General features: G+C 34.1%; 5 protein-coding genes across 15 annotated transcripts in view; 3 read left to right on the top strand and 2 right to left on the bottom strand.

Annotated features, from left to right (window-relative positions):
* Window positions 1-165, top strand: part of LOC106307839 (40S ribosomal protein S26-3) — a 4,359-nt gene extending 4,194 nt beyond the window's left edge. Inside the window, exon 6 of one of the 2 annotated variants that reach the window (XM_013744909.1) lies at window positions 5-165. In XM_013744909.1, the coding sequence (XP_013600363.1) occupies window positions 5-15 (11 nt within the window). In that variant the 3' untranslated portion in view covers window positions 16-165. The remainder of the gene's footprint in view (window positions 1-4) is intronic. The other variant, XM_013744908.1, reaches the window with a different exon arrangement.
* A 96-nt stretch (window positions 166-261) lies between these two features.
* Window positions 262-2,058, bottom strand: LOC106309718 (tRNA (guanine(26)-N(2))-dimethyltransferase). Its single transcript, XM_013746822.1, has 5 exons — window positions 1,431-2,058; window positions 1,138-1,338; window positions 754-1,060; window positions 600-662; window positions 262-497 (listed from the first exon to the last, which is right to left on the bottom strand). The coding sequence occupies exons 1-5, from the start codon at window positions 2,051-2,053 to the stop codon at window positions 393-395; spliced, it is 1,299 nt and encodes a 432-aa protein (XP_013602276.1). The 5' UTR covers window positions 2,054-2,058; the 3' UTR covers window positions 262-392.
* A 2,484-nt stretch (window positions 2,059-4,542) lies between these two features.
* Window positions 4,543-8,537, top strand: LOC106312207. Of its 8 annotated transcripts, none has more exons than XM_013749634.1 (10): window positions 4,543-4,698; window positions 5,422-5,467; window positions 6,094-6,248; window positions 6,324-6,503; window positions 6,586-6,678; window positions 6,784-6,966; window positions 7,066-7,168; window positions 7,269-7,451; window positions 7,530-7,969; window positions 8,048-8,537. In XM_013749634.1, the coding sequence occupies exons 3-10, from the start codon at window positions 6,123-6,125 to the stop codon at window positions 8,390-8,392; spliced, it is 1,653 nt and encodes a 550-aa protein (XP_013605088.1). In that variant the 5' UTR covers window positions 4,543-4,698; window positions 5,422-5,467; window positions 6,094-6,122; the 3' UTR covers window positions 8,393-8,537. The 8 variants fall into 8 exon arrangements, with proteins under 8 accessions (XP_013605088.1, XP_013605085.1, XP_013605081.1 ...); XM_013749631.1 differs by having other exon boundaries at window positions 5,986-6,248; XM_013749627.1 differs by having other exon boundaries at window positions 5,920-6,248.
* Window positions 8,538-8,636: 99 nt separating this feature from the next.
* On the bottom strand, window positions 8,637-11,366 carry LOC106312208 (alpha-galactosidase 3). Of its 2 annotated transcripts, XM_013749636.1 has the most exons (13): window positions 11,055-11,362; window positions 10,860-10,918; window positions 10,699-10,755; window positions 10,577-10,611; window positions 10,370-10,473; window positions 10,196-10,268; window positions 10,036-10,094; window positions 9,889-9,954; window positions 9,715-9,798; window positions 9,549-9,613; window positions 9,390-9,472; window positions 9,224-9,314; window positions 8,637-9,137 (listed from the first exon to the last, which is right to left on the bottom strand). In XM_013749636.1, exons 1-13 carry the CDS (start codon window positions 11,261-11,263, stop codon window positions 8,824-8,826), a joined length of 1,299 nt encoding a protein of 432 aa, XP_013605090.1. In that variant the 5' UTR covers window positions 11,264-11,362; the 3' UTR covers window positions 8,637-8,823. The 2 variants fall into 2 exon arrangements, with proteins under 2 accessions (XP_013605090.1, XP_013605089.1); XM_013749635.1 differs by having other exon boundaries at window positions 10,577-10,755; window positions 11,055-11,366.
* Window positions 11,367-14,310: 2,944 nt separating this feature from the next.
* LOC106308100 lies at window positions 14,311-18,649 on the top strand. 2 transcript variants are annotated; one of them, XM_013745225.1, is made up of 4 exons: window positions 14,311-14,630; window positions 14,872-14,935; window positions 15,027-15,198; window positions 18,383-18,649. In XM_013745225.1, the coding sequence occupies exons 1-4, from the start codon at window positions 14,346-14,348 to the stop codon at window positions 18,429-18,431; spliced, it is 570 nt and encodes a 189-aa protein (XP_013600679.1). In that variant the 5' UTR covers window positions 14,311-14,345; the 3' UTR covers window positions 18,432-18,649. The 2 variants fall into 2 exon arrangements, with proteins under 2 accessions (XP_013600679.1, XP_013600680.1); XM_013745226.1 differs by lacking the exon at window positions 18,383-18,649 and having other exon boundaries at window positions 15,027-15,279.
* Window positions 18,650-20,036: the final 1,387 nt, after the last annotated feature.

Below are 20,036 nucleotides of genomic sequence, written 5' to 3'. Positions count from 1 at the left end.
GCTCCTCGTGCTTAAAAGACTGCAAGAAGCTGGCAACTCAAACACCTTTATATTATAGTTTCAGTCTCTTCTTTGTCCGAAAATTTTGAACATGTTTTCTTCATTTGGTTAAAGATGTTTTTTTGTCATGTGGAGCTTTGAATGCTTTGATATTATTTATCAGTTCATTTTGACATTAGCATTTCCTCTCTTATCCAATTCACTTGCAAATGAATACCTCTTTCCAGAGAAATTTATGAATCCCCTACCAGGTTACCACTGATTTTCTAGTCTTGTTTTATAGCGAACTAGCTAGAGAAATTAAGTCAAAAGTTTTTAGTTGAATAGCTTAGATTTTATAAACTAAAAGCAGACTCAAACATTAACACCAAGCAGCTACACTTAACTAAAAATCAACTCTGCATTTCATCTTTGGCAATCCTTATAAAATGTGACATGGGACAATCTGTTTTGAGACCATTGGATATAATATGAGATCTGCTAACGGCGTATCCCTCCTGCAAGAATTCCAAAAGCGCACACAGTTTTTTTAGATTATTGTAACGTTAGCTTTTATTTCTTCGAAGATGAAAGAAGTGAGGATGTAAATACTGTTGTACCTTAACAAGTGCACTCATCATCTTCTTCAACGAAGGTGAGTTCATCTTCGCACGGCTCGCCATCTGATCACAACATACAAACAAATTACTACCATGTAAAGTGAACAGAGAGCGTCTTTCTTATCATTGTAATTGAATTATGATGGTTAAGGACCTCATCCATCTTGAAATATCCGGGTGGCAGTCTCGGATCGCTCTCTTCTATCATTATGCTGAGAAGTTTCTCCAAATCCAAATCCATGCCGGTGCCTTCACTCACCCATCCCCATTCCTTAGCTAATTCCAGCATTTCAGTAACATACGATCCATCATGAAGTGGTCCAAGCCACATTGGTCCTGAAACCACCAACGAAGAAGAAGCCTTTGTATCACTGCAGGGACATCCCATCAGACCAAGTTCATCCCATCTCACTGTATCAGAATGGCCACATAGATGACAGAAAGTGACAAAACCATAGTTCCTGCAATTAAGACAGCAGACAACTCCACCAATTATAAACTCAACATAACAGAAACTCTCTAGTTAGATTCAGATAACCTGTCCTCGTGTAACTTCCCACGGTGAACCCGAAGCAAGACTCTAAACACAGGTCCATGATAAGAATAGTATGAGAAAAGAGGCGTAACATGATAACCAAGCAGCGCAGCCTCTCTCACTGCTCCACCTATAAGCATCCGCAACCCAATCTCATTCCCAAATGGCATCGGCCTAATAAACGCTCCATAAGCTGCTAACGAACTAAACCACACAGTAAAACCAATTAAATGTTTAAACTTCCAAACCTCCTAAACCCACTTGTAAAGCATTAAACTTTATAATTGCAAACTCACTTGTAAGGCCTGTGACCACCAGAAGAGTACCCATCCGTTGAAGTCAGATAAAGCAACCCACCCAGCTTCAACGCGTTAAACGCATCTCTCAGAAACGCAGAGTCGCTCCCAAACGAATCAATATCAATCAAATCGAAGAAATCACCAACCATATACCTCTCTATCATCGCCTTGTTCGCCAGCATATGCGTCACGACCCATCTCCTCTCATCCCCTACACCTCTCTCAATCTTACTCAGATTATCCGTGATCACCCTCCGATTCTCGTCGTTAGCATCGTTCGCCGCCACGAAATCGGCGTCCGCCTCCACGAGGTAACGGAGCGACCTGATTCCGCACCCGCACATGGCGTCGAGCACCCGCAAGCTTCCGCTGGATCGCTTGTAGAGCGAAGCGGAGAGCACGCCGAGGTCGCGTCCTCTGGCGCTTTCGTGGCGGAAAAACGTCTCTCCGGGATCGAATTCGAGTCCCCTCTCGATCTGGGCTTCCGATTTCACGGAAATGGGATTGCATCTCCCGTTGGATCGAGATGGATTTGGGGGTTTGCGTCTAGGGTTTTGCGATTTGCGAAGAGGGAAGGGAGAAGAAGAGGATAGGGTTTTAGGAGAGAGAGTTAACAACATTGCGGCGGGAAATGAAATATGGGAATTGGTTTATTTTTGTTTTATTTAAATTAAGAGTAGGAGTTTTATTTTTGTAACAAATATTTTATTCATATAAAATACAACATTACAAATAAAATAATTAAAATGCAGACAACTGCAAATTTAAAACGAATAAAATACATTTTTAGTTATTTATTATACTATTATTTACGAAGTGATTTAGCTTATTTGTCATGATTTACATGATTTTAGATAATTTTGCTTATTTGTCATGTTTTAATTAAGTTTAGCCTGAATCATTAATTTATTAATAGTTTTTAGTTGAGTCCATAATTTATTAATTTAAATAATATAACTATAAAATATGTAATTAGATATATAATTATTTTGATTTTGCTTATTTGTCTTGTTTTCCATGATTTTATTCAATTTTGCTAATTTGTCATGTTTTTATTAGATTTTAGCTTAGTCATTGATTTATTAATAATTTTCAGCTGAATCACTAATTTATTAATTAAAAAAAATATCAGTAATGAATTTATATATAATTAAAAACGAATTTTAATTTAATAATATTTAAATCTATATGTTATATTAAAATTCTTATTTTCTTATTTGTCATATTTTATTAGGTTTAAGCATTTATATAAGTCATTTATTTATTATTAGTTTTTAATTGAGTATTCATTAATTTTCACAAAAACCGTAATGAGTTTTATATATAATAAATCACGAATTTAATTTTAATAATATTAAATTTATATGTTATATGTAAAAATTAAGAGAATTTTTATATATATATATATATTATGTTGCTATCTGAAAACAATATTTTTTATTATAGAGTTTAAAAATTAAGATATAAGACAATTTATAATTAAATATTAGTCAAACAAAAATATTTGTATAAAGATATTTTCTAAACTATTTCTAATATATGAGTGTTTTAAAACTTTTAACACAATAATAATTACATAATTTGATGAATGTTTTTTTTAACATATATAAATAATTTGATGTTTGATTTAACTATTTAAAATCATAAATAATAACTTAACTTGTGACTGAGTTCAAAATAAATTTTCTTGCTTTTACTTTAAACTAGTTTAAGTTTAATCCGTGAAACACTATAGCTTCAGTTGGCGACCAATAAAAAAATGAAAAAAATGAAAAACATAAAAAAAAATAGAATTTCATTTGAGGAATTGAAAAAGTAACAAAAATGTGAATTTTTGTTCAATTTGTTCCTTATCAAAATTGCATAGAAATTTTTTTTCTTATAAATTCATTCCTCCATGGAGAATTTAGAAGAAAAAAGTGAGATCTAACTTTCAATAATTTGGCTAAAATTTCAACATAACTGGTATAAAGTTTGAGGAACAAAGAATTCATCATAATTTTTTTTCTTCAACATATTCACCAATTAGAATTTTATTATGCCGATTTTTGGATTAATAAAACATAAAAAAAAATAAATATCGTAAGATAATTATGCACGCATGTGCGGACAAAACACCTGGTTACACATAAACTAAAATCTGAAGGCTTTTTCCTATGATCTACTTCGATAATAAAATAACAATTCTATTTTCCTTGAAATTATTAAGTTCGGCAATCATCCATTTGATACCAATTCTAAACTTTTTTCGTATTTTTTTGTGTTGCATAACATTGACCATACTCTAATTCAAATATATAAATGTCCATTGATTAAAAATTCAATAAAATAATTATTTCAAAATAAATAAAAATTGGATTTGCCAATTTTCTGTTTATGTTCAGTTCAGATCCATTATGATTTAAAAAATTTAATTCTAGAAAATTAAACTTAGTTATTTATAAATTTTAATTTTAATTTGTTTCAAATTCTTTCGGATTCCATTTTAAAATACTTTAAAAACTTCAAAATTCAAAATTCAAAAAAATACAATATATAAATTTAAATAATATAAAACTAAGTACATAAATTAGCATAAAATAGTTTAATTTGGATATTTAAATAGAAAATAAATAAATATTTTCTTTGTATTTTTGATGTTTTGAATTTTTTTGGCTATTTTAAAATATTTACTTGTGAATATTTTTAGTTGTTTTTGAATATTGTTTGTATTTAAAATATTTTATAAATATTAAATTTAAAATAATTAATATATTTATATAATTTTAGGTATCTAAAATATTTTTGTTTAAATTTCGATTCAGTTCTGTTTTTTGGATATTAAAATTTTGGATTCATTTTAAATAATTAATCTTTGGTTCAGATTGGATATTATTTTTTGGATCGAGTTTTATTCAGGTCTCGAGATAAGCATATTTTGTTCAGTTTAAGTATAAGTAAATCAGTCGCGTCCGATATAAATCCACGTGTACGGAAGAGATGTAACCTCGTATCAGCACCGATGTGTTAAGCCACGTCATCAAGCTTATGATTATTGGGTCCCACTTTTTTAACGCGTATGATTGTCTACACTCGACACCACCGAAGACCCCGATACGCGTTTTTTCTTCTTCCCTTTCATGGAAATGATTTGAGTTACTGTTTCTGGGTTAATGGAAATTAGGGTTTTGTTGAATCACAAACGTTATTCTACTGGGAGGCGTTGAACATGATGATGATAAAGACTTGTAGTCTCCGAGAACGATGATGAGAAATAAGAAAGAAGGTAAAATAAAAATCTCTCTCTCTTTTTTTTTTTTCTTTTCTTGGACTGAAAGATTGTTTTAGGTCTCCCACTTTTAAGAACCTTCCATAATTTCTTTTATATTTTAATTCTTCTTTATAAAATCCCTTGGCATTATCTTTATCATCGTTTCGGTTTCTTCTTCTCTTGATACAAAAAAAAAAAACATTTGCTTTCCGTTTCGTTTACTTATTGTCTGAATCCTTTTTCATGTAAGATTATTTTTTGTTGGTTTGAAAAAAAAGTTGGTGTAACGTTTATGTGTGTGTCTGTCCAATAAGATCTGAAAATCAAACGCTGGTAACATTGTGGAGAGGTGAATTAATCTTAATCTACGTTGAAATAGCCTTTCTCAATGAGCGTGAGATGACAAAAAGTCTCGTTTTTTTTGGTGTCTTTGTTTCTGTTGATTTGTGTTGTTGATAACTTGATATCAATTGTCAGAGAAAAATAAACAAATTAATTGAATCGGCGTGAGTCTCGTTTCTTGTATCTCTTTTGCCTGGAATAATCGGTCGTGGTCCTTTTTTGTTAAAGCTTAAAGATGATACCAACACGAAAAGGCCGTACTTTTATGATTTTTTAATTCCAAAAGGCCTTATTTTTCCCATGTGTAATAGTTAAAATCACAAACCATGTTCCAAAGTTTTGATTTTTTTCTTTATTTATTTGTTACAGAAATTAAAGCCTATTGAATATTCACAGATTAGCTCCAAAGAATCTCAGGACAAATGGACTAAATCCGCAGCAGGTACGCTTTCGAACTTAAAACATCAGTTTTATATGTCTCTGCGTTAAAAATCTGATTTTGGAAGAATGGTGAGCTAGTTTTTGCCGTAGAAATAATCATGACAGAATGTTCAGTGTTTGGTTTGCCTTGAGGTGCTAAATCTGTAGGATACTAACAAATACTGCATTCACTATTGATGTATATCACTTAGTCTCCGGATGAGATTCATTTGTTATATATATTTAATCAGATTGGAAAGTTGGAGAAATCCAATGTAGCTTTTTTGGGGTACTAATCTCTAAACTGTTCTTCTCTGTTTTCTCTTGATCCATGGTGATTTTGAAGTTAAACAGCCAGCTTTTACCTTGTCTTCCTTTGCTTTAGTGTCCTTTTCTTTGTCTAATATGATCACAATAAAGTCAACTCTTTTTATCTTCTTTGTTGAAAGTTCAACTTGTCTATGTGGTTTGTAGATGTCATACTCCTATAAAGCGTCTCAGTGGATTTGAGGATTTCTGTATTATCCATTCATGTTTTAGTTTGAAGTTATGCTCACATGGGTGACATTCAAGAAACATTGTCGGTTTCATCATCTTCGTCTTCTTCAACATGTTCATTGTCATTAACAAATGCACAACCTAAAGCAGATACATTGCCAATAGACCGGGAGTTTTGGATGTTTGCAGAAGAGAGAGCTCACGAGATACTAAGCACTATACAACCTGCCATTGTTTCAGATAGAAGTAGGAATGAGATCATTGGTTACGTACAAACTCTAATCAAGAGTCATGATGGAATTGAGGTTAGAATCCCCTATAACTCTTTGCTTGTTAAGCTTTCTTTTTGTTAAGTTTTAAGTGGCAGATTGTATCTACAGGTGTTTTCATTTGGTTCAGTGCCACTAAAGACCTATCTCCCAGATGGAGATATTGATCTGACGGTCCTAACTAAGCGAAACATGGAGGATGAATTCTTTGAAAAATTGTATGATACGCTTAAAAGTGAAGAAGGGAAATCTGAATTCCATATAACCGATGTTCAGTTTATCCCTGCACAGGTTTGTTTATTTATTTCATTTTGGTTCTGGCTTTGTGTTTTCAAGAACGCTTCAAATCTTGCTCAAGAAATCTGGATTGTAGGTCAAAGTCATAAAATGCAACATCAGGAGCATTGCTGTGGATATCTCCTTTAATCAAACCGCTGGGCTTCGCGCTTTATGTTTTCTTGAACAGGTAACATCAGCTCTTCAAGAGTATGCTCTTGTAGTCTACTAAATTATCATTACCCAGCTTTGGTTCTTGTATATTGGTTAATATGTGGTTTGATGTATTCTGAAGGTTGACCAACTCTTTGGGAGAGATCATCTTTTCAAGCGTAGCATCATCTTAATTAAAGCTTGGTGCTATTACGAGAGTCGAATTCTTGGTGCTAACACTGGGTTGATCTCGACATATGCACTGGCAGTACTAGTCTTGTATATCATCAACCTATTTCATTCATCATTATCCGGCCCTTTAGCGGTAATCACTCTCATTTCTCTGAAACTTTGGCATCATCTACATTTAGTGATATATATATATAAATAAATTATATGAGATTAAATTCATATATTTAAACAGGTTCTGTACAAGTTCTTGGATTACTATAGTTCATTTGATTGGAGCAACTACTGCATCAGTGTCGGTGGTCCTGTGCCTATATCTTGCCTTCCAGAACTTGTGGGTAAGGATGACGTTAGAAATCACAGACTCATCTTTTTGCAAGCTTTTTCTCGTCTTTATTTAACGTTTTGCTTTGATGCATTCTCTGTCTCTCTTTCCAGCAGCTTCTCCAGAAAATGGGCATGAGTTATTACTTGATGAGAAGTTTTTAAGAGACTGTGTAGAGTTATACTCTGCTCCAACTAAGACTGTTGAAACAAATGGTCTTGATTTTCCTATCAGACATCTCAACATAGTTGATCCTCTTAAACACAGCAACAACCTCGGAAAAAGTGTTACAAAAGGTACTTTTATTGATTATAATTTTCATAACCATTGTATCAGTTTCATTTATTTTTATTTATTTCTGACATTTTTTTTAGGAAATTTCAAACGAATAATGCATGCTTTTACACTGGGAGCTAGAAAGCTCAGAGATGTTCTTTCACTACCTGGTGAAACCATGGGATGGAGACTGGAGAAGTTCTTTGGCAATTCTTTGGACAGGAATGGTAAGGGACAAAGACAAGATGTGAATGATCCTGTTACTGCGTTTGGTACTGGAAGGTCAGAACTATCTGAACTGAGTGGAGATTTTGAAGGTTACTTTGGAAGACTTGTGTATGGTCAAATGTATCATAGTCATAGGGAGGCAAGTGGTTGGGATGTTGTCCGTCACCTTGTGAGTTACCGAAAGAAGGAGTTTTATCTTAGAAGTCTGAATGGTTCTACGTCAGTTCAGCCTTTGCCACTGCATTCTTTAACTAATGGCTCTCAAAACATGGGGAAAACGAGAGGAACAGGAACTTATATTCCTGACATGGTATGTGATTTCTCAGCTTATAAATTATTGGCTTTAAGACTTTTAACTTCTAAATTGCTTGCTCTTTGGTTGTTGCAGAGTCAGCAGTTATACAACGGAAACTCACCAACTCATCATTTAGAATCTTCAGCCGAGGCAGCAGATGACAATGGAGCCAGTAGCTGCTGCAATTTTTCTAATCAAGTGTCTACTTCTTGTGCCAGTATCAAAGGAGAAGAAAGTGTGAAACCAGAGACTTGTACAGATCAAAATGTTTTGAAATCTCTAGGATCAAGGGATTTAGAGGCTGATGACAATTGCCAGTCTTCACCACGAGAAAACGGCAAAGAAGTAGTAGATTCTATATCTTCAAGCAGCAAGCTGGACATGGAAAATGGCAAAGAAGAGGAGAGCAAATCATCTCAAACGTTGAACGGTTCTTGACTTTTAATGATTGTTACAGAATCTTTGGTTGGTCTCTTGAGTGTACCTCCAGGATATAACTAGTTTGTCTCTTTAAACCACATGCACAAACTACATTTAGGATTCAAAAGAGTCATCAAGAACTTGATTACTTTTTGTGGACCAATGTCTGTTCTTCATTGCTGGTAGGAAAAAATACATCTATGTTTTAGATTACAAGTTACTGAAAAAATTGGTTAGAAAGCTTTTTGCAGAGAGTAACAAGAAACCTCAAAAGCATTTTTTTTATTGTAGTAACTTCATGAGCACACGTGTTGTTCTAAGTTTTGTACAAAAGACGCTATGAAAGTAGTCTGAATAACAACAGCTTTCATGTGTTACGAGATAGTACGTAACAAGTTGTACACAAACACACTGGCAACCCTTAGATTTGAAAGCCTCACAAGAAGGGACTATACATCAGAGCGTGATACCACAGCCTGAGGAGTGAGAATGTACATGTGACAGTCGTGTGCCTCTACTTGAGTTTCAAAAGAGACAGACGCATTGTCTGTTACATCTTTGTGCTGCCACAAGTCTCTAACCGAGACGCTAACGGTAGATTCAAGACCGATCATATCCCATGTTGCTGTAATTGTCGCACGCTTTGAACAACGGTTCCAGAGAGCAACTACCATACGGTCGCCAGTTAAAGGCCCTGACCACACCTGTTGACAATCATCTTCTCCATTGGCTTGAATTTTCCTTCCTTGAACACCAAGTGCGTCTGCAAACCACAAGAGTTTCTCAGATTGATGAAAAAAAAAAATGTAGCCAGTGAAGCTAACAAGTCTAAAAGATTGAAAAGATCACCTTGGTTTACAGCGATAACCTCCTTATTACTCAATATCTCAAGAGTTTCGGCGGTCATGTTTCTTACATCACAACCAATCAAAAGTGGTGCCTGCAGGAGAACCACAAAACAAATGAAGGATACAAAAATAAGATCAAGAAGCCATGGAACTTAGTTTACACATACCTTCATCAAAGCCCAAATGCTAAAATGAGCACGGTACTCCTCGTAACTCATCCCTCCATTCCCAACTTCCAGCATATCCGGATCTAATGTAATGGAACACAAGTGTCATCAATACATCAGGACTCTAAGTTCTATGAGATCTTGAAATGAATTGTTTACCATTCCAACCACCAGGTCCAGCATATGAAGCCCACTTGTTATTCAAATCAGCAATTGTAGTCATACTTCAAAAACAGCAAAAACAAATAAGATCATGATTTAAACAAACCAAATCCCTCTCTAAGCAACAAATCTTATTAAAAGCAAATGTCAAGAGACTTTTTACCTTGCCCAAGTATCATTGATGTCATCAGTTGTGCGCCAACTGTTTCCAACTTCTTTTGCCCACAAGGCAGGATCATCCTCTCCCCTGCAAGCACAAACAAAAAAGAGAGTAAATAAATGTAACTAAAAAATTTACTCTTACTAGTCCTGTGCGAAGAGTCTTTGAAGGATGTACCATTCACAAAGTGAGTAGAAGATTGAGCGACCAGTTGCGTTTAGAGCATCACGCATTGGAGGGTATCTGGAAACCATTTAACCATAACAGGTCATTGCAGAAAAATTACACCAAAACGAGCTCATGATACAAGAAAAAAGATCAAACCTTTCAATTGGCTTTATCCCCAGGTTGAAACAGTTGTCATATTTCAGATAATCCACGCCCTGAAAACCAAGACAAAAAAGATACAACCAAGTATTAAGACACTGGGATCTTTGTTTGTAAGTAGTTCATCGAATACTCAAGTTTTGGCTGAAAATCTAACCCAAGAAGCAAAAATGTCAGCATCATCGTTTTCATGGAAAAGGGATCCGGGACGAACCTGACAAGTGAAAACACTGAAAGAGGAAATGAGGAGACTACATTAACCTATCACTTCGTTGGTAGAGCTTTTGTAATAAATACAAAAGAAGAGGTGGTGCATGAAGCTTGAACCTACCCAGCGTCAGAATATATACCGAGTTTGAGACCCTTTGAATGAACATAATCAGCAAGAAGCTTAATCCCTGATGGGAATGTTTCCGGATGTGGAACCAATTGTCCCTGAGAATTCAACATTTTACAAAAGAAACACACTCCTTAGGACATAAGCAAATTAGTACTTTGAAGACTCAAACAGAAAATCTCTAATACAAAGTAATATTACCTTTGAATCACGTAACAAATTGGACCAACAATCATCTGCAACAAAACAAAAACTTGTGAAACATGAAGCAGTTACATATAAAAAAAAAAGTAATGACGAGTCAGGTTCAAAAGGGAGAGTACCAATATTGACATGTATGTATCCTAAATCAGCCAGGCCAGATGAGACCAAAGCATCAGCTGTTTAATTGAAGTTTTTTAAAAAAAATCAGTAACTAACAATAACAATGAACACACAATAAAAGAGTAATCATATGAAACATGTGAGAGTAGCTTTTTTTTACCAGTTTCCTTAATGACAGTTTCATTGATATTGCAAGCAAAGAAGTTCCAGCTATTCCATCTGTCAGAAACACACACAAACAAAGTCCAATAAGAGACAAAAAGGTTGTTCCTTTTTTTCACATCAAAACCGGAACTAATAAGAAACTAAACATTAGACCAATCGAAAAAAGCTATGTCCTTTATTGAACACATACCCCATTTGAGGAGTACGAGCGAGGCCATTGTTGAGCTGCAATCGACCGTACATAGAAGTATCGTAGATTGAATTGAATGATTTGCTGAAAACCAATCCATTAGTATTGCTCTGCCGCAGCAAGGGGGCTTTGACTCTTCCTCCGACCGTCTGAGAGACCAAAACAGATAAAGAGAAGAGCACAGCGAGGAGCAGGACCGAGTCTTTCATCTTCGTAGTAATCGCCCGGATGTCCTAAACAGGTTTCTCTTCTTTTTTTTTCTACGTGTCCTTGTTGGGTGAAGCAAATGGTCAAGAAGACGGAAGTGGTTTTAAATAAATACTAATAATTTGACCAAAAAATAAATAATAGAGGAGTCGTATCGTTATATCTAAAAGAGTTGGATTGAATAATATAATACTAGTTCGTTCCAGAATATGCTTACGAATCATCTCATATATCGTTTTCATTAATTACTATTTAAGTTCAATATAAATTAAAATTAGGAGATGGTTTGACAATAAAAGCAACTGTATAGTTGTCAAAAAAATAAAAAATAAAAGCAAGTGTATCTAAATCTGCATCATTTTTAGTTTGACATACAAATTGCATTTCTTTTTTTCTTTTTTTGGTCAAAACAAATTGCATATCTAAGTCTGCAAAACACATTCAAATTGTGTTGTAGACTTTTTAGTTAAGCATCATTTTTGGATTAAGATTTCTCCGGTCACGAATGTTGTAAGAGATTGTGTCTATATAATATAAATAATGATTAATATATATATATATATACATATATATATATATATATAGGAATTTTGGAAAACTGGATAATAGGAATTTTGGTGTTCGAATCCAAGATCCTGACACAACAACAAATAGTTAACAGAGCAGTAGTGTCTTAATAGTGTCTTGCAAGGAGTGGAAAATGCTCAATCAACCATACCCAAGCCAATTCTTACTAAAGCAACGCCCCGCGGGCCCCGCCGTCGATGACTGATACTATCATCTGCCACATGGAACAAAGAGCATAAAGTCGCCGGTCTCGCATGGATCTTCTCCAACCCCGATTCAACAAAAATATCCAGAGGCTCTTCCCTCCAAACTGATGTCTCGTCTCCGCTTATGGCTGAGGTCTTATCGCCAAGAAGCCCTCTTGCACGCCTCCGCTCACCATTACAAACGTATCTGGCTCCGCTCAGATTCCCAAGGGCTGATCACATCCATCAACTCGAATCTCCGATCGATATAGCTCTACAATATTCTATCAGATGTCGATTCAATTATTTCTTCTGATTTTCATTCTGCTTCGTTTTCCTTTGTCTCAAGAAACCTAAACGGGTCTGCAGACTCTATGGCTAAGGCTTGTCTTTGTATGAACCCTTCTTAATATTCATTGGTTGGAGGGATTTTTTAACGTCTTTGCGTTTCTTCGAACGTTGGTTTAAAAAATACAAGTGAAGCCGATTTATCGCTGAGCTTTTAATTTTAATTTTTTGACAGTGTTAATAAAAAAAAATTGGTGTTCAATCTCTGTAAATAGGCCTAAGTTGGGCCTTTAATTGTACATTTTATTTTTAAATTATTATGCTAAATAGATCATTTGAAGTTGATTGTTGTGTGATCGACAGCTGTACTTCTCTTTGAACTTGTTAAAACGGTAAAAAATGATAACCCAATAAGTTACAAATCCTTAAAATTTAATATCCACAAGGACAATTTAACTAATAAACCTAACAATTAGTCATTGGTCAACAATCTTTTTATTTAAGAAAAAACATTAAAATGGGTATGAATTTTTGAAATCGTTACATAAGTATAACTAGACTCTGATTAAATTTTCAGTTTTTAATTATTTATTTTATTAAATGATGTATTTGTAATATTCATTCATATTATATTCATTAAGTAAATTTTTTTTTTGCATCTTAAACTATCTATTTTTTTACGAATGTGTGATTTCATATAAAAAAAAAATGAGTATAAAGTTAATTAGATAATTTTAAAAACAGAATTTTTTCTTTCGTGTGCGATATCATATAAATAATGATCCGCTCAGTTAACAAAAATCATGATTATTTTATGTGTAATTTTTTTTATTTTGACAATTTCCTTAAAACTATATTAAATTTTACATATTTTAATTAAAATATTTTTAATATCTTTACTTTTTTATTTGAAATGTAACTCAATATTTTTTTAAAAATTATAACGAAATATTTTAAAAAAATTTAGAATTTGTTTGAAAAATATGAAAATTACATTTTAAATTAAAATTATCCTAAAATATGATAAGTTTTGATGTAAACGAAAGCTCAAATTATGTCAAAAATAATTATATTCAATGATAATAACAATTTTAACTGATTATTTTTAAAAAAATACATTTACAAAAATATTGTTTGAAAGAAAATTCATTTATCTTTCAAATATAAAATGAAAATATCATAATTAAATAATAAAAAATATAAATAAAACCATAAATTTAGCAAATGACAACTGAGTTATATTATGCTAAAATTTTCTTTCTAACAATTTATCAAATGACAAATGAGTTATGAGCAAATAATACCATATAATTTTTAAAAACATAGTCATTCTTAAATATTTTTTGAATAAATAATTATTTTTAAATTTAATCAACTGAAAATAATATCCGTACAATTGTGTGAGTCAAATTCTAGTTTTATTGATGCATGTTATATATTAGTGCTGCATGTTTTAGGTAACATTTTAATGATGCACGTTTTTAAAAATCTCCATTATTAAAATTATGCACGTAAGGATAACTCATGAGTTTTTTTGGTTGATTAAATGACATTATGTCCAAATTTATTTAAGGATATTTCATTAAAGTAACTTAAAAAGACAAACATTAAAATAGGAAATTTAAATTCATTTAAGCATATTTCATTAATGTAACTGAAAAGACAAGTAATAAATTAGACAGTTTTATTCGTTTTAGGATATTTCATAAATGCAACTGAAAAAGATAAGAAAAAAAAAGAGTTTAATTAACGAAGTAAGAACATTTTCAAATGAATACTTCTCTTTTAATAATATAGATTGATTGGTTGACCTCTAAGTGCAACTAAAATCTCATACTTTTAGCAAAATAAACACAATAAAATAAAATTCTGAGGCCTCATAATCACGAGATCATTAAACTCCCACGTAACACAACAACCACAGCCATATTATTCATTTGTGGCCCCAAATCCATTTCAACTCCACCACATACACACCACATGTATGTGTTACTATATAGTATGCAATCTAATTTATTTGGAATTAGAGAGCTGATACGGAAACATGGGTCTAAGAGCACTGCCTCTACAGCACAGCGGTGGGTTCGTCGCCACGACCAAAGTCCCGATCTTAAGAACCTTGCCGATAATAAGCCAGAAACCTAGATGGGTCGTCGTGTCAGCAAAGCAAGAGAAAGATGAGGAGAAGAAGAAGGAAGACGAGACTTCGTTGTTCACTAGACTAACGGATGCGTTGGATTTCGCACAGGTTCGGTCGGAGAAAGACGCTGAGCTTCTCTATGAGGCCCGTGAAGCCACCAAATCCGGTGGTAAGATGAACAAAGAACAGGTCAGTCTTCTTAGCTAACCACACCACTTGACAAATTTTGGTATAATAATATCTTGAAATAAATCCAAAGTTCTACTAGACACAAGTAACCGTAGCAAGTAGCAACTGATCCTTTATTATTATTTTTTTTTTTTTTGTAAAAACCTTGCTATTTATCAAACCATGTTGGAATGAGAAAATCTAATTATGATACTCATTGTATTACCATTGAATTTTGTTTGATATATTCGAAATGGTACAGTATGGAGCATTGAGAAGAAAAATTGGAGGAACATACAAGGACTTTTTTAAATCCTATGTTGAAGGTATAAACACTGGATTGTTATAAATATGAAGATGCTTTTATTTGTTATGAATACTTGAAATGACTGTAAGTGGTTGTTTGTATAAATATAGTGGATGGAGAATATGTGGAGGAAGGATGGGTGGACAAAACATGTAAGGTATGCAAAAAGGACACAAAGGGTGAGGCGAGACAAGTGGACAAGTTAGGGAGATATGTTCATGTCTCCTGCCTACAAAATCCCTCAAAACCTTCTGGAAATTTCTTCACCAGACTCTTCTCTAGGTGATTAATTTCCCAAATCAAATATATGAATGTGTTTGTTTCTGTTTTCTTATAGCTAAATCATTCTTGAAATTTTGTGTATATTATACAAACTGAAGTTTAATTACATACCAAAACAAAAATCATGATTATTGAGATTTTGAGAAACATAGAGACAAAAAAATACAGAATATGACTCTTAACTAAGAAATAATTGCGAGAGTTTCCTCTGCGCGTGTACTTTCACGCGCCCTCAATTCGCGATACCAAAGGCGAAACCTAAAACAATAATTCTGCTTCCATACGCGGCGAAGCTCCAGAGCCTGTAGCCGCCGATAGGTTGACCCCGCACCGTTGTGACCTCTCCTCACTCCTCCATCAACCTCTTTCCTCTCTCGCCATGGATGCGACGAATAAAGCTTCGTCGACTCCGTCTCTTTCGATGAATGAAGCAACGGCAAACCCAATATGTATGAACAAGGTTCGCTCATCTTTGCTGTTGGAAATAGATCAAGCTCATGCGCGGTCTCATGTGCCTATGTTGAAGCTCACTCGTTCAAGTTCAGAGGGTACACTGTTCTTCGCTTCTTCTACTCACGAGGAGAACTCTTTTCATTCCGGCTTTGGAGGTGAGTCATTGCCACCAATTGTAAGTAAAGTTGCAGCCATGGCTCAACCCAGCTCCATACTCGAAGGCGAGTCTCTACCTACTCTCTATTCAGCCACCAAAGAAGCTGTAACAGAATCTCTTCTCCGCTTTGGAAGTGTTGATGCCAATACTACTGTTCTAGAGTCCAGTCCTCTCGTCGTAGATCCTAAGGCTGACTTTTCAGCCACCCCGGGTTCTATTCTTCAGGAAGAAACAGAGGAGAGACTAATGGAATCGGATTGTACTAAAGACACACCTTCATCTCAGTTTGTGCCTTCTCTAGGTTCATGGGCTAACCCACTTATCTTCAAACCTCCAGTCACTCCTCCGGAGCCGAGTACTCCGAAAAGGATACGATCCAATGATTGTTGGTAACCAACTTGCTGCTCTCTGGTCATCTCTCAATGATGAAATCTTGAACAAGAAACCAAAGAGCAAGTTTCCATCTCGTTCTCTGCAGCTCCCAATTGATAAGCTGCCTCCTCCTGAACTTAAAACTGATGGTACACTTCCATTTCCGTGGGCTGCAAGACTGAGTCCACAATCGCGTAATCTCTTTCAAGCTGCTACTTCCACCTACAGGCTCGATGGTACGCCAGAGGTATCAAAAGTCCTTAGACTAGGACCTGAGAATAAGGATTAATATGTCATAGGCAAATTTCATAGGTGTTCTTTACCCCCGGGCGGCTTAGTTCATGCTGTAGTTAACAGGATATGGGGTCGAAGTTGTAAGATTTCATGTAAGAAGCTTGGTGATTCGTCATATATGTTTCATATCTCTCACGAATCTACTCGACAATGGGTTATCCAGAGAGGTGTTTGGCACATTGATGATTGCTTACTCTTTCTGTTGCCGTGGACTCCTGAGGGTTCCTTTAAAATCCCTGAAGTCTCAACTCTACAGCTTTGGGTCACTCTAAAGAACATTCCAGATTGCTGCTATTCTAGACTGGGAATAATTCATATTGCTTCAGGTCTTGGTGAACCTATTCTAACCCATAAACCTCGCCTGGATCCTACCAGCATGGGTGAAGCTAAAGTTCTAGTTGAAATGGAGTTAGATAGAGAATCTACCGTTTATTTTCAATACATGTTCTTCTCTCCCAAATTATTTTTTATTTCTCGTTTAAACGCTTGTGTGTTGTTTATATACATTTCTTATGATTCGTGACGCGATTTCTCTCCAAGAAATTGGTCACTTGAGAAAGGGGCAATCTAGAATCAGTGGTTGCAGAACCCGGAAAGTAAACGTCACAAATAAAATGAAAAAACGGTGGCTAAAGACGTAGAAGGAGCCTAAGGGCTTCTCCGTCGAAAGCATCACGGAAGGGTCTCATATTCCGTCGCCTTGCGGAGGGCGTTGCTGCCTTTACCGTTTGGGACTGGCCATGACACCTATATATATCCATTTTTTCTCGTTTTATGCTTGCGAGTGAAGAGATAAGATGTAGAAACTGATTAGCTTCTTCTACGAAGCTTCTGCTGACTTTATCCAATTTCGAGGCCTTTCTTTGTACAAAATTACAATGTTTTTGATGAAGGTCTTCGAGTTCTACTCGGAAACCATTCCAGATTCTAGAAATATCATGGAAAGATTACACCAATGTGCATTTATCTATATCTAATATAATGAAGAATACTGTCTTAAAAGTGTGTAATCGTTTGAAGCTCATCTAGAGTTTGCTCTTCCTCTGAATTAGCCATAAAAGTAATATAACCCCGTGTCATCTGGAACTAAAAAATCTATTGAGAGCCGATGAATTAGTTTTTATTTTGATGCTTGATAATTAACCATTAATCCATTGTCAAATGCTTCTTATTGGCATAAGGATGAGCTAATGGCTGTGTATGGGTATGGTTTTGTCCTCCTTGAGTTTGAATACTTACGCTGAACTCAAAAGCTTGATATATGCAATGGAAACACTCATCCAGTGAGTTAGAGATGTGCTAAACTGCTAATGCTTATAATTATTTAAATATAATATGTTGTTTTTGTGGAATCCAGTTGGTTTTTTTATGTCTATAGCTTTTCTTTAGATTTTTTGAGACTGATATGTTTATTAGAAAATAATCATTAACCAGAGATGATAAACATAAAAACGCAATCGATACAACTAGTGGAAAACTAATCAATACTGCATTACATGATAGCCATAAAAAATGACTTGCCGTTTGACACACATTTAGAGAAGCAAATCCGCATTACTAACGCCGGATGAACAAAACATAGATGGAGAATATTCTAATACTTTGATGTTTTATGCTTTATACTACTAACCCCAAGTACACATTGATACAAGATTGGAATACCATCCTCCACTTAGTTGAGACTTCAGAGCAATCCATGATCAAAACTTTCATCCGATTTAATTATATTATAATCCGACCATAAACTAAATATGTGAATATTCCACCTTTATCACGAAAATCCCACCCATGCCTAAAAGATCTTCTCTTTCTCCATATGGTTTTAGCTTAAGATCACTTTTACCTGCATTTTATGGTTTGCATATATAATATTCTCAGAATAACATATTATACCTTATATGCCTATAGGAAATACAAGAATGAGATCAGAGTGTTTGCATACGGTACCATGGTTTAGAGTGAGTCCAACCGTCGAGCCAGATGTACAGTGGTCAAGCCGCCATACAATGGACGACCAATCTTTCTCCTTCTCGTCTTTCCCTATCTCATGGAGTTTGATATGCAATTCTGCATCTCTATGGACTGTACAACCTCTCCTTATATAAGCAAAGCAGGAAGTATTATACTCCCTTTGTTTCAATTTAATTGTCTGTTGGAGGGAAAATTTTTTGTTTCAAAATAAGTGTCTTTTTAAAGTTTCAATGCAAAAATTATTAATTAGATTCTTCACTTTATTTTTCTATTGGTTGAAATATGGTTAGGTGTATAGGTAATTGTGTTTTTATTTTGAAAATATGCAAAATTATATGTTTTCTTAATCCGTGTGCATAAATTTAAAACGATAACTAAAATGAGGGATTAACAATTTTCTTTAACGACAGCATTTTAAAATATAAACTAAAAGGCATCGTCTTTGGATTATTGACACGAGACCAGCAGGGCCGGCCCTGAAAGTTTGGAGGATCAAGACCATTTAGTAAAGACTGAAAAAATTTGGGGACCTAAAAAAATTTTTTTTACAAATTAGGGACCTATTTACATATAAAGATTTTCAAAAATTTTGGGGGCCCAAAACGAATGTTTCATTGGACCTGAGCCCAGGGCAGGCACTGGAGACCAGCAAAGCAACCTAATTTAAAAAGCACGAACGTACCGTCGGATCGTCGACACGGCGAAAAGTTAAGCCCACGTGTTTGGAGTTGGATACATTTTAGTATAAGAGACCACGATTTTGCTAACCCACGCCTCTCTTAATTATTTATTTATCTGTTCAGGTTTTGTCCCTTTTTCTTTATTTCGTTGTCCGTGACTCCTCGTCCTACTCTCCAGCCATTAAGAAGGTAACACGGCGATATCTAATGTAGCAGACAAAAACACGTGGCATTTTATTACTGGATTGTTAAGATTGTCTTCAAACTCATGGCCACGTCATCATTCTGAACTGATATCGACGTCAACGCCAAACTCGTAGAAAGAATAATTACAGTTTCCTTTTTTATCCACAGTACAATCTGAATGTTACAGTTTTCTATTTAAGAATCAAGAATTTGCAATAAAGGTATGAAAATTACTTTTTCAAAATAAGATAAAGAGACTAAAAAAAGAAATATCCTAGAATAGCAATAAAAAAGTTTTTGTCATAGAAATAGACTATAAAGAGAAAAATGACCAAAATGTTTCATTAAAGAAGTAAATATACATTTATACTCGTAAGATTAACTAATCCAAACATTGGGATTTAAAGTTAAGGGGTGAAGATTTGAGATTGAGGTTTAAAATTTTATAAAATAAAAAATAAATATTAAAAATTTGAAAATAAAAATTTTAAAAATAGTTTCAAAAAGTATTTTCGAATTATAAAAAGAAAATTTGAAAAAAATAAAAACAAATTTTCGAAAACAAATTTTTAAAAAAAAAATTATAAAAAAATTCGAATTTGAAAACATATAATCTAAAACTATAATTTTTTTTTTAATTTTTTATTTTTTTTATCTTTTCATATCTAGGGTATTAGTGTCATTTTACTTATTAAATGAAACATTTTGGTCTTTTCCTCCTTGTG

The sequence above is a fragment of the Brassica oleracea genome, chromosome C8 (assembly GCF_000695525.1).
Source record: "Brassica oleracea var. oleracea cultivar TO1000 chromosome C8, BOL, whole genome shotgun sequence".
Taxonomy (NCBI): Eukaryota; Viridiplantae; Streptophyta; class Magnoliopsida; order Brassicales; family Brassicaceae; genus Brassica; species Brassica oleracea.
This window is presented reverse-complemented; position numbering and strand designations above follow the sequence as displayed.

Excerpts from the sequence above, each read along its gene's own strand:
- LOC106309718 (XM_013746822.1), bottom strand. The coding sequence starts at position 2,053 with ATGTTGTTAACTCTCTCTCCTAAAACCCTATCCTCTTCTTCTCCCTTC. Across the intron at positions 1,339-1,430 it reads GGTGGTCACAGGCCTTACAA|TTCGTTAGCAGCTTATGGAG; the intron begins GTGAGTTTGCAA and ends TGTGTGGTTTAG. Across the intron at positions 663-753 it reads GATATTTCAAGATGGATGAG|ATGGCGAGCCGTGCGAAGAT; the intron begins GTCCTTAACCAT and ends TGTTGTGATCAG.
- LOC106312207 (XM_013749631.1), top strand. The coding sequence starts at position 6,003 with ATGGGTGACATTCAAGAAACATTGTCGGTTTCATCATCTTCGTCTTCT. Across the intron at positions 6,967-7,065 it reads CATTATCCGGCCCTTTAGCG|GTTCTGTACAAGTTCTTGGA; the intron begins GTAATCACTCTC and ends ATATTTAAACAG. Across the intron at positions 7,970-8,047 it reads GAACTTATATTCCTGACATG|AGTCAGCAGTTATACAACGG; the intron begins GTATGTGATTTC and ends TGGTTGTTGCAG.
- LOC106312208 (XM_013749635.1), bottom strand. The coding sequence starts at position 11,263 with ATGAAAGACTCGGTCCTGCTCCTCGCTGTGCTCTTCTCTTTATCTGTT. Across the intron at positions 10,756-10,859 it reads AACTGTCATTAAGGAAACTG|CTGATGCTTTGGTCTCATCT; the intron begins GTAAAAAAAAGC and ends TCAATTAAACAG. Across the intron at positions 9,799-9,888 it reads TTCTACTCACTTTGTGAATG|GGGAGAGGATGATCCTGCCT; the intron begins GTACATCCTTCA and ends TTGTGCTTGCAG.
- LOC106308100 (XM_013745225.1), top strand. The coding sequence starts at position 14,346 with ATGGGTCTAAGAGCACTGCCTCTACAGCACAGCGGTGGGTTCGTCGCC. Across the intron at positions 14,936-15,026 it reads TTTTAAATCCTATGTTGAAG|TGGATGGAGAATATGTGGAG; the intron begins GTATAAACACTG and ends GTATAAATATAG. Across the intron at positions 15,199-18,382 it reads TTCACCAGACTCTTCTCTAG|GAAATACAAGAATGAGATCA; the intron begins GTGATTAATTTC and ends ATATGCCTATAG.